This window comes from Alosa sapidissima, chromosome 5 (genome assembly GCF_018492685.1).
Source record: "Alosa sapidissima isolate fAloSap1 chromosome 5, fAloSap1.pri, whole genome shotgun sequence".
In the NCBI taxonomy this organism is placed as follows: Eukaryota; Metazoa; Chordata; class Actinopteri; order Clupeiformes; family Clupeidae; genus Alosa; species Alosa sapidissima.
In genome coordinates, this window is record NC_055961.1 from 15,008,918 (window position 1) to 15,024,994 (window position 16,077).

At 47.8% G+C, this 16,077-nt stretch overlaps 1 protein-coding gene across 1 annotated transcript in view; it reads right to left on the minus strand.

Moving 5' to 3' along the window:
• nbeaa (neurobeachin a) overlaps positions 1-16,077 on the minus strand; it is a 117,242-nt gene that overhangs the window by 19,767 nt on the left and 81,398 nt on the right. Inside the window, 19 exon segments of the mRNA XM_042092854.1 lie at positions 628-782; positions 1,330-1,746; positions 1,748-1,829; positions 2,538-2,547; positions 3,250-3,432; positions 3,943-4,008; positions 4,349-4,473; positions 4,810-4,990; positions 6,631-6,654; positions 7,388-7,541; positions 8,115-8,332; positions 8,541-9,740; positions 10,312-10,504; positions 11,242-11,365; positions 11,522-11,603; positions 12,075-12,183; positions 14,142-14,234; positions 14,775-14,872; positions 15,222-15,284. Coding sequence (XP_041948788.1) covers positions 628-782; positions 1,330-1,746; positions 1,748-1,829; positions 2,538-2,547; positions 3,250-3,432; positions 3,943-4,008; positions 4,349-4,473; positions 4,810-4,990; positions 6,631-6,654; positions 7,388-7,541; positions 8,115-8,332; positions 8,541-9,740; positions 10,312-10,504; positions 11,242-11,365; positions 11,522-11,603; positions 12,075-12,183; positions 14,142-14,234; positions 14,775-14,872; positions 15,222-15,284 — 3,577 coding nt within the window.

Here is a 16,077-nt window from a genome sequence, read left to right on the forward strand (position 1 = left end):
TAAGCTTTCACACACCCCACATTTGGCCCAATTAATCACAACAGCCTCAGTTTGGTGACACCAGCTATGCAGAGCAACGATTTAGCACAGTTTTGCATTTTCACACAAGGAATTGTGTCCATTTTAAAAGCATGCTATTTTGCGCAGGCCACCGAGGCCAGGTGTGTGGTGACTGATAGTGAGTCCTAGTGAGATGTGGGGAGCTGTGCTGTGACTGCAGTGTCCAATGCATCTCCGTCTGGATTAGCGCTGTTTCCCTGGGAGTGGGAGCACACTTCCTGTCAGACAGAATCTGCTGTGTCATGCACAACCAGGAAGGCATGATATTATAGCTAAAGAGAGCCCCCTAGATGTCATTTGTGTGTATAGGTGTGTGTGTGTGTGCCCCTCTCTTTTAATATTTAACGAACGTTGTCCATAGTCAAAAGTCAAAGCATTTATTGCTATATATACAGTGCTTAACAGTTTGGAAAATAAATAGAAAAAAATAGATAACACTGGGATGAGATTAAAAGCTAATACAACACATTGAAAATGTCACAGCAGCATACAGCTAAAACATCACTGTGAAGAAAAGGAGAGCGATAACAACTTCAGTGTATGGTGTGTGTATTCCACCCAGCTCACCTGTCGTGTTGATCATGCTTTTAGGCGTGGCCGTGGCGGCGGCGAAGATGTTGGGCGTGCTGCCGGGAGTGGCGGCACCGCTGGTGGTGGGCGTGCCCACCGTGTTCACAGCCAGGCTGCCAGGAGGAGGCTTCTTCACCGGGACCACCACACTCCTGTAGGGGCAACGTGCACAAGGCCATGAAGTTACCATGGGAACATGAAGTTACCATTGGAACACTTCAGCTGTCAGTTAGGCCAGTGCATGGTCTGAGCCCTTCCATCCAATGTATGATAAGAGTGTCATTTTTAGTAGTGAAAGACAGGATGGAGCACTATTTACAGTGTACTAGTGTTTACAGTAATCATGTTTATGATGTATTATAGTTATTAAAGGTATAGCTTGTAATTATTAAAACATGATGTAAGGATAGACTGGATGTATTTAAGTGGCATCAAAATGTATCAAAAATTTAAATAGCTAAAATGGTACTGTTTTTTTTTCACCCTGTAATGCATTTTGTTTTGTAATACTGATGTTTCCAAAGGCCTGTGTGCAACTGAGAGTGAAGAAGATTTCAAAATTCTTAGAATTTAGCATTTAGGTGGAGGACCCAACCACCACCCAAAATATCACTAATCAACCAGCCCAGGCATGTCATCCACTGAGGTGATCCAGACTTTGAGACAAGGGGGAGATTGTCCACTGAGTGGCGCCCTCACCTGTCGAAGGAGTGGAACTGCATGGGGAGCATGGCCTGGGCCTGGCTCTTGAGGGCCGGGTCGGGGTGGTAGGCCTGGGGCTCCGGTCCGGCCTCAGCCCCCTCCACAGGTGCAGCCACCAGGCTCTTGAGGATCTCCCTGACGTTGATGCCCTTGTTGGACTGGCTGATGCTGGAGATGGATGAGGCTGGCTTGATCACCTCCACAGACGAGGAGCTGACCGACGGCGGCGACTCCAGCAGGCTCTCGCGGGACTTGTGCACCTCCGAGGAGAGGGTGCCCAGCAGCTCGCTCATGACGTCCGGCCCGCCGCCCATGATGCTGCTGACACCGCCACCCATGCCACCAACCAGGCCACCGATGCCTTGGTCTCCGCCCAGGTCTGTGCCGTTGAGGGCACCGGAGACATGGTCATCCCCCGATGCCGGAGTCGGTGTGAGGGATGGACCCCTCCACAGGGAGCTCGTCCAGAGGGGTGTGGCGCTCCCTCAGTCCCCCATCTATAGAGAAGCATTTCAGTTACACAGAGGCATGCAAGTAGGCACACACGCTGTACAGTACAGTACATGTAATACCCAGATACACAAGTGTGCAAATCACCGTTGCATGTAGAAACACAGTACACACATGTACACATTCTGCAAGTACTCCATCATGTCACCAAAGTGTGTTTTTTTTTTTTTTGCGATTTGATTGTACCTTTTAAAACTGTCTCTACATAATAGGGTGCTAGGCTGGTTCATTAGCTTGGGTGGTCATCACAGAAACACACCTAACACAGAGAACTGACCCAGCCAGGACAACCCAGTATTCTAGAATGTTCTCGCTCCTTCCAGCTTCTATCATCACTTTTCACACTCTTGCTCTTTTGACATCATTCATGCGCAGCTCATGTGCCAGACCACCTACTGTGGGTTCACCTGTGTGTCAAACTCAAAGGTTAAATAGTGCAAAATGCTCCGACATCTCTTCCTCTAGATCTCCCCCATCATTTCCCCCTTTCTCTCTGTTCTCTATAATGTTTATGCAGTATCTCCATTGTCATTATTCCCTGCTCTCTCTGCAGGCTTTGTTTCCCCCCCCTCCTCTCCCCCCCCCCCCCCCCCCCCCCCCCTCCGCTGTCCTGCAGCGGTGGCAAGAGCGAGCTGCAGTGCTGCATTATGATGAAGCATTATTAGCGTTAGCGTTAGCATTAGCACTGCGCTAACCCGCCCAGCTCTGGAGTGGATCTGGTTTGGATGCCGGGCTTGGTGAGGGCCAGCTCCGTGTTAGGAGTTGGCTAACTGCCATCAGGGGAGACATTCCTTCCAGTGTGTGCCAAACCCACAGGGATTACCTCATAACAAATAGACAGAGGGGAGAGAGAGTAAATCCACTTCAGGACTGTGAAGGGGAATGTAAGGGGGTGAGTGTGTGAGTGAGTGTGTGTGTGTGTGTGTACATGTGAGGGGTGTGTGAGACGGATCATCCTCCAGAGTCAAGGGCATTGCAGTGGCGGTATGCGTTAAAAACAGTAGAGTAATAATATCCTAGAGATAACGATGTCTCAGTGATAACGATGTCTCTGTGATAACGATGTAACGATGTCTCAGTGATAACAATGTCTCTGTGATAACAATGTCTCTGTGATAACGATGTCTCTGTGATAACGGTGTCTCCTCAGTGATAACGATGTATGTCTCAGTGATAACGATGTCTCAATGATAACGATGTAACGATGTCTCAGTGATAACAATGTCTCAGTGATAACGATGTCTCAGTGATAACGAACTGAGACAACGATGTCTCAGTGATAACGATGTCTCTGTGATAACGATCCGGTGACTTATTATTATTAACTATCTAACTTGATTTTTGTCTTGTCCCCTGTGAGGTCAGAGAGGCTGCGGCATTTTTTCTTTTTTCCAGGATGAGCAAAACAGCTGGTGGATCACCTGTGCTGGTAGGCGAATTGATCTCTTGCCGGATGCTCCTCCCCGATAAGCTGCTGGACCTGCCAATCTCCCGCTGCGGCTCCAGGATGTCCCGGTACTTGGATACCATCAGCACCGAGATGAAGTAAACCACGGCCAGAGCCAGGAACTGGGCCTGTTTACTGTCATCCTGGACACACACAAACAGCAGGCGGAGGTCAGAGCAAAGCTAATGATACAAATCTGACCTTGACATTCAGGTGATGGAAAGTATTATGGCAACCACACAAATACAATTACACGCACGCACACACACACACACACACACACACACACACTTTACCCACAGCAGAGGTGCCAAAACAGAACTATTTCACAAGTGAAATTGGTGCTGAACTTTTTAAAAAATTCTAGAAAGTATGCAACCCTTCAGGAGCCCATTAGGTGAAAATCTCACATACGCATGCAAACGACAGCAACATCCACCCTCCAGTTCTCAAAAGACGACGGCTTGCAGAGGTGCCAAATCATAGCTATTTCACAAGTAAAATTGGTGCTTAACTTTTTTTTTTAAATACTAGAAGTATGCAGCCCTTCGTGCCTTCAGAAACCCATTAGGTGAAAATCTCTCTTTGGCACACACACACACACACAATAAAAAACAAACACATGCATACAAACGAAAGCAACATCCACTCACTACGTCTCGGAAGACAACGGCTCTCAAGCGGTTGATGTCCACGTCCTGCAGCAGGCGGTCGGGATCCTTAATGGGAGAGAGGTGACAGGGCACGTTCGCTATGGTAACAGTACTCTGAACCAGAGAGACATTTCTGTTTACAGTATGTTCTAGTAGTTTATATTGGTGGTTTATAGTAATATTGAAAACGTGGAAGAAAAAAACAATCTCTAAGTTTTATAAGTATGCTTTGATACAACCCAATACCAAGTACCAAAGACTACAGAGAAGGTGTGAAAACTTTCAGTGACGAGAAGTCTGGGTGAGATATTAATGTTTCAGGCATGTCTAGTGGTGGTGAAGATGTGTCTGTGAGTGTTGGGTACATGTCTGTCTGTCTGTCTGTCTGTCTGTCTGTCTGTCTGACCTTGCTGGCTGAGGCTGCGCTCTGCAGGCTCTCCTGGGTCTTGCTGATGGGCAGAGAGGTCTTGCTGCCGCGATCTCTCTGCCTCTGTCTGCAGTCCAGGCAATTTCTGACCGCTACACAGCACACTGCCAACACATGGAGCGCATGGAGAAACAGGTCATGTAGGAATGCTTTTGTAACAAGAGACCATATCAAAACACACAAGGCTTGTATGAACCATAAGATTTTTAATACATTAAAGTGCAAACACATATACAGTAGCTTTACGTTATACACAAAGATTGGTATAAAGCTTATATTCACCTGTTCAAAATACCAAACACAACTAAGAAAAGATAAGAGGATATATCGACATTGTTTAGCACAAATTTATATTCATAATATTCCTTTCTCTCTTTCTCACACAAACACACACGAACACACACACACACACAGAGCACAGACAGAGATTTAGCACGCACCCAGCCTGAGGCACTGTCTCATCAGACCGCCGGAGGACATGTTCTTCTCAGCCTCGATCTCGCTGAAGTTGAGGGAGCTGGCGAACACCAGCACGTCCACCATAGCCATCAGACGGGTCAGGAAGGTGACGGCCGTCTCTGAAGACATGCCCTGCGTGGCCTCCACGTTCTCCAGCTCCGTCTGCCCACACACACACAACCGGGCAGAAACACTTTAATAAGCCTCTCAGACACTCACACATACACACACACACACACACACACACACACACACACACACACACACACACGTGCAGAAACACTTTAATAAGCCTCTCAGACACTCACACATACACACACACACGTGCAGAAACACTTTAATAAGCCTCTCAGACACTCACACATACACACACACACACACACACACGTGCAGAAACACTTTAATAAGCCTCTCAGACACTCACACATACACACACACACACACACACACGCACACACGCACACACAACCGGGCAGAAACACTTTAATAAGCCTCTCAGACACTCACACATACACATACACACACAGACACACACAGACACACACACACGTGCAGGCACAATGTTGCAACATTTTAACCACAGCAGATGTGTCAAAGCATAACTATTTCACAAGTGAAATTGGTGTTTAAGCGTATAAAGGTATGAAGCTCTTTATGCCTTTAAGGAGCCAGTTATAAAAATGCTATTTTCATTTTTCATATACAAGTGTATAGAAAATGACATCTTATGGAGGTGCACTCTAACAATTTCTGTGTCAAACCTATATGTACACACACACACACACACACACACACACACACACACTGTGAACGCACATGTGCACTGTACCATGCAGGACAGTGAAGAGAGTGGGGTGGTGGACAAGGGTCACCTTCAGGTAAATATATAGCAATGGCCGTATAAACAGAACTGCTAAATAAACTATCAGTATAAATCCACAACATCCAGGGGTGATATGGAATTACAATTAGATCCCACACAAATCTGGGGCCCTGGAGAGGCAAAGGGGTGAGGAAGGAGGGGGGGGGGGGGTGATTTAGTGAACCAGTGGGCAGGACATGACACACACAACGGTGTGGACAGTGATTTGTGACCAGTTAGCCGTGCTCCCTCTCACCCTCCCCATTGACACTTCCCCGGCAGCTAGCTACCCACCTCTCCCTTTGGACCTGTGCCCCCTGGCACTGGGGTCACCTCGCCACCCTTAGCTCCCTTTGAGGAGCCTGACTCCTTCTGCCGTGTCAATGAAGAGTAGAGTAAATATAAATATTTCAATGTGAACTCTATCTTTATATTGAGCTACTGTATGTCATGTTGTGGACAGGGCTGGACTTCATGATAGTCAGGGTCTGGATTCATTTGTATTGCGACACCATGCATGTGGGTCGAGGCACAGAATGGTAGTTTTGACTGGCAATCTGGTTGGGTCTGTGGGGTTGTGGGCTTTTTATCCCTGTTCCTGGCTTGTGTCTGCATTGATTTTCTTGTCATAGTATATTACAGATTCATGTCATTAGCAGGAAGAATCTGCCGGAACCTTCTAGACTATTTCCTGGTGAATAGAGATTGCTAGGCTTAGATAAAAAATCCACTGCCATTCAATGGTTTCAAAAAAACTGTTTGAGGTCTACTGGGAAAGTACCAATTACATCATCATTATTCAGCGCTACTTTAGAAATGACAAGGGAACGTTAGTTGGTATTACTGAACTCAGAGTGAAAAGCACTAATAGGGTGAAAACACAAGGCAAACAGGATATTGATAAAGATGTTATAAAAAAGGTAAAGAAACTGGGACTTACAGCGTTCGCACTAACCTTAGAACTCTGTACATGCACAAGACAAAAAGAGACGGAAGAGGACGAGAGAAGACAGCAAACAGAAGAATACAGACAAGAAAAAAAGAACAAAAAGAAAAGGGTATTAAAATCAAATGAGCAGATAGGTACAGATTAGAACTGTCTCTTCTCTAGGTCGCAACGGTTTAGTTGTGAGTAAACTAAGGGTCAACAGAAGTGTTAGAGAAGATGCAGAGAAACAAGAGCCAGTTGTGAATGCAATGCCACTGCTGGTGCTGGACCTCTATGTAGAGAACTTGGGTGGAACATTACATAAAGTGTTTAACGATTCGATTATTCTGCTGTGATAAACACAGCTAATAAAAGACGTCCACTACACCCCAGTGGCATTCATTAACTTGGACTGAAAAAAATGGGCTCACCCAATTCAGTTACTTCAGATTATGAAAACAAAGGTATGGAGACAGATTAGTTATAGAGAGTCAAAGGAAATTCTGCAGCAGACCCTTCTTCCATGTGCGTCTGATGCTAAGTCATATATTCTGTTCCTTTTTATTTCCCCTACCACTATTTACAGAAATAATAACAAGCTAGAATAGATTCATTTTATTAAAAAACATACAGAAAACCTAAAGCTGCTGCTGTTCATCCCCTGAGCAGTTCCTGTCTCAGAAAACAGTACTAAAATCTCCTTGCTTTCCCCACCACCTGGGTTCAACCTGCTCTTCCAGCCAGCAGAGGGCACTAGCGAGCCACTTACAGAGGGCGACGTGGCTGCAGAGAGCAGAGGCAGGATGCCCCCGCAGGCGATGATAATGTTATCCACCATCTGAGAGATCAAGTGGATAGTGTTGTGTACAAAAATGATGTTCTCATTGCTGTTCACAAAGTCCATGACGGATTTGGTGGAATGGCTGCAAAGCAGACAGGAAGTAAACAGTCAGCTAGAGTAGAAGCGCTGAACGAGTATTATACAGATATAGTTCATGAAATCACACAGATTATTTTAAATTAGCCTAAAATATCAAACACTGTTCATTTGCTACTGTTCATTTGCTTCAGTTACTAACATGTTTTTGCAAACAAAGTGTCTGACTGCTGATAAAAGAAAAAAATATGAAATGTATTTATTAGCATGAAATGTCTCCAGGCAGGCAATAGCTTATCAACTGTAATTATGCTTTGCAATTATGCCAACTGCACTTCCCATTTCATTTGCATTTTAACATCAAAGCAATAAAGCCTTTTCTTAGCAGTAGCTATAGTCAAGAATATGGCTAAGTACTAATTTGAATTAAAATAGGCTTAATCACATTATTCCAGATGGACATATTGACATCTGAACTATGCCTGGACTAAATTAAAGTATCTTTTACTATACTTCACCTTTTATGATTGTCTAAAAGAGCCTTTTAAAATGTAAGATGGCCTAATCTGTGCAAAAGGCCAGAGTTTGTTGAGATAGCGCCCCCTTTTGGATTTCTCACCTCCTCCAGGCGTGCACGTCTGTCTCCAGGGCAAAGAGCAGGTCGGTCAGCAGCCTCTGGTGCATGGGTGACCACTTGAACTCGGGGATGCGGAACATGGTGGTGCGCGGGCCCGGGCTGAACTGCCGCCGCTGCTCCTCCGTCATGGGCATCCCACGGAAGCCCAGGTCCACCCGCAGGTCCCTCTCCATCTGACTGGCCGTGCGCCCATGCATGGCCTACACAGTGGAGAGAAAGATCCAGATTAAACCACACCATAAAAGACACTATTATGAAGAACTTGACCATACAAATCATAGACCATCTGTATTGGCCATTATCCCATGTTGATGGTACATCTGCCATTATGCAATAAAACTAAGACGAAGCCAGATGTTTCTACTGGAAGTGGAACCAGGTGAGACGGAGGACTGTGAGGGGCCTCACCTGAGTTGTGGCCGTGGTCTGGATCTTCTTCATCTCCTTGTCCTTGCCGTCGTCCGACCTCTCCGTGTCCGAGGTGGTGCTAGCGGCGTCTCCGGCCGCCTTTGCGGCCGCCGCGTCTCCCTCCGGGCCTGCCGCCGCCGAGGCGCCTTCTGCCCCCTCTCCACTCTCCAGGGCTCGCGCCGAGGCCCGGGCCTCTGCCTCCGCCAGCGTGCTGATGTCCACCAGCGAGTTCTGGAGCTTGAACTGTCCGTCCTCGGGCAGCCCGCCGGCCGCTCCCCCGGGCGTCGTTGCTGTTGGCACCGCTGCCGTCGACGTCGCCTGGCCCAGGTCCGAGCCGCAAGTGGTCATGTGCGCCAGCAGGCTGAGGTCGTCGCTGGCGCTGGACGCCTGGTCAGTGCCCACCACTGGGGGCAGCACCAGGGGCTCGGTGGTGGGGCTCGGCGATGCCAACGAGGGCAGCAGCTTCTCGTCGCTCTTGGGGAAGAGGAAGCCGTTGTTGCTGGGCACGCTGGGCATGTCCTTCTCGTCGGCCAGCGTGATGAGCGGCCCCAGGTTGGAGCCGTCGTCCAGGCTGTTGCTGCCTGCGTGGATGCCGGCCAGCTCGTGCTCCTTGGGCGCCAGGCTGCCATTGAGCTTGTGTATGCTGGCGCAGTAGGTGGAGTCCAGCAGGGAGTCGACCTCCACGAGAGGCCCGTTCTCCATCGCGCTGACCCCAACATTGACCCCGCCGTTGCCTCCTCCACTCATGCCCCCACTGACGCCCAGCACCTCCGGAGAGAGGTCCAGGTCGTCCAGCTTCACCTCCGTGGCCTCCACCTTCTCCGCCTTGATGTCCACCAGCAGGTCGTGCACCTCCACCCGTACGCCAGCGGGGCCTGCTACAGCCCCAACCGCCGCCACCGCTGCGGTCGTCGCCTCCCCTCCCGCCGGACCCTCGACCCCCTTGCACTCGGCCAGCAGGTTGCGGGACGAGTCGGCGTTCTCGCTGTAGTCGGCCTCACTCTCAGGCGTCTGCGTCTGCGACGTGTCGTCCAGCTCACGGATCTCCATGGTGCCGTTGACGGTGGCGGCGGGCGTGGCTGACAGGCCCGAGATGGTGCTCACCGAGCCCTTCTTGCCTTTCTTGATGTTCTCCTCCTCCTGACGCTGGTACTCCTCGTACATCTTAGCCAGGTACTCCTTGTGGGCCTCATAAGTCACCTAACACAGGGAGAGAGAGGCAGACTTAACAACCAAGTTGGCCAATTCATCATCAACGTATGCATTTGGCTTTAAAGGCCATGTACTGTATATAGATGATGTATATGTTGAACATTCAGATATTACTCATTAGAATGGCCACCACATGTGATTGACATCATTATGTGAAGTGATGTTCCATAGCCAAACATTGCCATGCAGAGAGAGTCCACTGTTTTTGAATGGGGTGTCTAGTGACATGTAAATGGGCTGTCTGTGCATAGTGAGGGTGAAGAAGGTTGGGATCCGCATTTTTATCCCCTCAGTGAGTCTGGACTTTAATATGGTGTTTTGTCATTGGCAAGGTTAGCTTCCATCATGTCCTCCAGCGAGCAGGGGGCTCTGCTGATTGCTATGCTAATTGGCGGAAAAAAGTGTGACTGCGCTTGCTCCAGACACATCACAGGACCCATCCGGACACCGGCTGAGCTCTGAAAAGGGCTAAACGTACCGCCGCAACGGAGGAAAGTATGAAATACACAGAAAGAAATGAAAGAGGAAAAAGAAGAAAGAGAGAAGTGTCAGCGTTTACCTTGGAGTGGGCGATGGAGAGGGTGTCCACCCACACGCGCCAGCCGCCCCACTCGTACTTGATGGCGTGGTAGAGCAGGATGCGGAAGATGTTGTAGACCATCTCGGTGATCTTCTGCTCCTCAGGGTTCTTGGGGTTGATGTAGCCCAGCGAGAACATCCAGTCCTGCCACACCGAACACTGCAGCAGACACCTGGGGAGGACAACACAAATCACATCCAGAACAAACAAAAGAGAAAAGAGACACAGGCCACCATTAGAACAAACCAGAAGGTTCTCCACATAAGGTGACACATATCGGGAAGACCACATACACAGCATGTCACTGAATGATGGACATTTTGGGTAATTGTATCCATTTGGGTACGCTTAGGCGTGTGCTGGTAGTAACAGCAGCCACAGCAGTGTACAGCCTGCTGAGGTGCCCCTTTTTTGCCCACCTCTGCCGACACTGACATAAATGATGCCCGCCGTCGAGGCCTGGCACTTCAGATTTGGCCGACGAGGAGCTGTGAGTGGCTTTGAGTGGCAGCAAGGTGCTGTGGCGCTGTTTGGGGGGAGGAGTGCGGTGAGTGGTTTACCGTGCGGCGCTAATGAGAAAACAGGAGCCACTCTACGCTCTTCATGCCTTTCACAGACACAAAAGGGAGCATCATGGGGGATGGTGGAGTGAGGTGGTGAGTGTGTGTGAGTGTGTGTGTGTGTGTGTGTGTGTGTGTGTGTGTGTGTGTGTGTGTGTGTGTGTGTGTGTTTGTATCTGCACTTGTACTAGTGTCATCTAACAAGGATGAGCGTGTGTTTTTCGTGTACTGTATGTGATTTGCGTGAGTGTGTGTGTTTGTTCACTGCATACATTTGAATGTATGTAGATAGTCTGCATTAGTCCGAGTGAGCTAGAGTGTGAGTGTGTGTGACAGGAACAGAACTCACCGTCTGTTCTCTCTGCTGTTGCTGAACAGCTTGATCATGTCGGACAGGAAGAGACGCCGCACCTCCATTAGGTCTGCGCTCGGGGTGGAGTTCTTCAGCAGTGTGGCCACCACCTTCAGAATCACTACACACACACACACACACACACACACAAACACACATTAGGCAATGTTATATGATCTCATGATCTCAGTCACTCATACAACTCACTACAAAGACAGTTTCTTAAAGAGTTTGTGAAGGCCAGACGCTGTGTTGGCTGCTGGGAGATGGATCTTACTCGGGTTTTGTATCTTGACACTGGAGTCTGGCTCCGGATGGGGCTTGTGGACCACCTGAGTGCAGACCTGCTCCGTGAGAATCTGCAATGCGAAACATTTCAGTCATTCAGACATGCTGGCGCCTGGAGAACATTCCCGCCATTGACACAGAGTCACACTGAGTCAGAGCCTAGTGAAAGGCTTGCATTTCACCATCTCTGAGGAGCGTGAAGCATGAAAAGGCTCAGTCCGTGGCGTGCATGGCATTCTCTTCCCTCTGGTGAATAGCTTCAAGTGTAACCACAGTAATGACCAGTGTTAAGAGGTATGGTGGCACTGCGGTCAGCTCCACAGTGCACTACTATCAGTTATACTCAGCTACAGGCACACACTGATTTGCATGCTAACCAAGTTTAGAAGATATCTGGGCAACAGCAAGCATAGATGCTTTTGAAATGATGGTTTCTCCATATTCAGATGATATTTCTAACTACCTTTACGATAAAAGAAACTACATACAGCCCCTTTAACCACTGGTTGTATTGCATGTGATGTGTTGTTGGGGTGACAAACCTCATAGAGGGTGTTGTAGGTGGTGACGGAGACGGTGTTGGTGTGCATCATCAGCCGCTCCCCCAGCAGCGTGAAGAGGCTGTGTGTGTGCATGATCTCCACCTTCCTCCTGTGAAAGAGACAGACACACACACACCTTCTGTCAGATCATCAAAGAGAGACAGACAAGAAAGCACGAAGATTCCATGCAAGTCTATGACCTTCAGCATATTGGAGGAGAGACTAGCAGACTTGTCTAGACAGACTGACAGATGGACAGACAGACAAACAGACATCAGCATGAAGAGGTACACACTCTCCACCTTCTTCCTACAAGCAAGACTTGACAAGATGAATAAGACACAGAGACAGACAGAGACACAGACAGACAGACATCAGCATGAAGAGGTACACACTCTCCACCTTCTTCCTACAAGCAAGACTTGACAAGATGAATGAGACACAGAGACAGACGCTGGAAGGCAGAGACACAGACAGACAGAGATCAGTAGACAGAAGAGCTGAATAGAGAATAGACAGATGGGGAAAGTAAAATAAACAGACATACTGCACACACACACACACACACACACACACACACACACACACAGATAGGCAGACACATGAGCAGACACATAAAAGAAAGGCACAACACCGCTGGCAGGCTAATGGCTGTTCACTTGTTGGCTCTCTGTCAGTAATGGGGGAAGCCTGCACTCCATTCAAGACTATGGGTGGCTTCACCCAGTAAGAGATGCGGCACCATGAATAGATACATGGAGTGGCGTCGGCTTGACGTGATCTCAGCTGACACTCCGATCCTCAAGGGGCGACTCGTACACGCATTACGATTAACAGCTCACAGCATTCTCCCACATCCATCTCTCTCCATCACACACACACACACACACACACACAGTAGATAAACACACAGGCACTCACAGACACAACAAAGGGATCTCACAGAAGGCCTGTCACCCACACCATCATAGCCAAGCACTGACAAGCCAATCCCAGCAGCCCAGTCAGAGAGGACAGGGCCACGAGCTGGGTGAGGGAAAAAAAAACTAAACGACAACAAACGCCATGGCGACACAGTGGCCAGCAGCTCACTGGCATGATGTCTGTTTGATGCAGACACAAGGCCAGAGATCTGGAAACTAATGGGCCTTTGAAGGACAAACTGGCTAACACACACATGGTCAGATGTGCACTGTGTGTAGAAGTCTATGGACTGACAAACGAGCAAGTGTGAGGCAGTTTGTCTGGTATTTAGCAAACACTTTTATCCAAAATGCCACAGGTTCGGAATGGAATCTGGGCCGACCATGTGTCAGGTGGTGACGTTAACGGCATCACTACAACACAGTTGGGCTGTCGCATCTGAATTTGCCTAGATACTTGCCTTCATTACAAGGCATTACATCACATAACAGTTGGTTTATCAGGCTGATTATGTGTGCCCATGGCTTTGCCAACTTTTCTCCACAATACAGTCCCTTCAAGCCAGACTGGAGCCGGTCATCTCTGACACGGACACTCTAATCTGACCAACACTTCCACCCTGCAGGACCCCACATGCAAATTACAAACGGCTTTTCAGAGTGAGAGGACTCTTACACTCAGTTGGGTAAGGTCAGTTACATCAATTACAGTTCTCTCACACATTTGTCGCTGTTCTCTTTATCTACTTAATTCAGTTCATAAGCATGCGAATGGTGACACAGTTTCAGATGTTTTAGCCCTACACCCCCACACACGGATTTGAAATGAACATGAGATGAGAAGTCATGAGATGAAAGTACTCTAATTTGCTTTGAGTGTAGACCACTTTACATGTATAATAAACATGTAAGCACAGTTCTATACTGATATTTATGCAGAAATGTATGCAGAAAGCAGAAATGCCTTAAGTCCAAATGTAAACAGAGCATATACACACTCCCTATTCAATGTCATCCTCTACCAGCCAATTAAATAATTTAATCATATTCTTTGCATAAGGTTACATCATTAAATGTGCCAAAACACAAAAGGTAAGAGAAAGTTCAGGTGCTAACGGAGTAGTTTTTGATGTCAGGAACTTACTTGTGGCCAAGGTGCTTTAGGAAGTAGCCAAGCACTTTGAGCGCTTGCACTCGAATACTCTCACTCTTGGACGCCAGTAGTTTGTAGACAACCCTGGTGGGACAAAAGTCATTGGTTTCAGCTACTTGTCAAAGACTGTGTATAGACAAGCACTTCATCAAAGTCTAGACACAACACAAACAATGGACGCACACACTAGGCAAAATCCCTTATCTAGACAAAAAAAAAAAGTTCAGTCTTCTTAAGAATCTATTTCATCATTTAATTAAAAAACTTTCCCCTTTTTTGCTTCAGGGGGATGAAACAGTGGAGAGAGAGAGAGAGAGAAAGAAAGAAAAAGAGTAACAGAACTGAGGTGACAGCAACTGGATGTGACACTTAAATACCCCGCGGTGCGCTCTGGGCCATGAAAAGTGTGATTGATGCGGGCATGACAGGGCTAAGCCGATGCCCGCTTATGTAAGGCCCGGGCCGCCTGAGCCGAGGCCTGCCGGACAGACAGACGCAGCATGACAGGCAGGCAGGTGGGCGAGAGGCAGAGAGAGAGAGAGAGAGAGAGAGAGAGAGAGAGAGAGAGAGAGAGAGAGAGAGAGAGAGAGAGCAACGAGGCATGGTTTGTCCCTTAGGGCTCACCGTATTCCGTTCCTCTGGTCGAAGGCGGGGATCATGGAGGCAGGATGCTCCGACATCAGGGCCACAAGGAGCTGCAGGACGTCATGGATGTTCTCATCCTGCAGTGGAGCGAGATAATAGAGAGGGACCCATGAGGAATGAGGAGAGAGAGATGGAAAAAGATAGAAAGAGAAAGAGAGAGAGGGAGGGAGGGAGGGAGGGAGGGAGGAAGAGAGAGAGCAAACAAAAAGTGAGAGGGAAGACGAGTGAGGACAAATGTGTACTGTAGATCAATACACATTTTGAACATCTCTTTGCAAGTTGTACTCCAACAGAGGCACATCTGAGCAGTTCTAAATCGAATGAGGTGGAGGCATCAATACAAGCCGTAACACTGCAAGTGCTGCAAATCAAAAAGAAATTGCCAGTGGGGCTGTGCTATATTTGGTTTCAGGCGGCTGTACCTACCTCATGCATTGTCAACAGGTAATTTAAAATACTCTGCAGTTCATCCTCCTTCACACCTCGGTCCTTTGAAACAGACACACAGGACAAAAAAATAACAATTTAGGATTTACATAATGTTTAAAAAACAGGACAGGAGTTCCTTAAAAGAAATGTATGAAGGTTTTGTGATTCATGAGCATAAAGTAGCTTTATTTCCATTTCATCACTGGCTTATCCAGTCCCAGCTGTTTGGCACTGACCTGAACACTCCTCACTGTTATTCAAACTTATTTTAAGAGGTTTATAGGTTTGACATGGTGTTTTGAAAGTACTGTTTGCCTTGCACCACTTGTGTGATTATGAGTGTTAGCATCTGCTGCCAACTGCACTAGGATGCATTCAGACATGATGTTATTCTAGCTCACTTTACATTCTCACACACAACTACACGTTAATGCACCTTAAAACAGTAGACATAGCAGATGCCTTAAACTGCTGAACAGTTCATGATTTTAAAAAGACACAATGAAGTTCCTGCTCATGTGTGAGGGAGAGAGGGGGAGAGAGAGAGAGAGAGAGAGAGAGAGAGAGAGAGAGAGAAAGTAAACGCTGCACATTATCTTCTATTTTCACTTTGCCATCGGTCCTCTTATCCAGCCCACAGATGACTGAGATTATTTTCTGAACTTCACAAATAAAGAACACGACAGGAAAACATATTCCGAGGACACAAGTGGCTTTTTTTCCCTTATGATGCGCAAAAGGCCGGCAGTAATTAAGCGAGTTGCCATTTCAGAATGCAATCAGGCCTAATGCCCGCAGGGTAGGAGTGTGTCTCGTCCCTCGTCTCTCGTCCCTCGTCACGGAGCACGGCGAA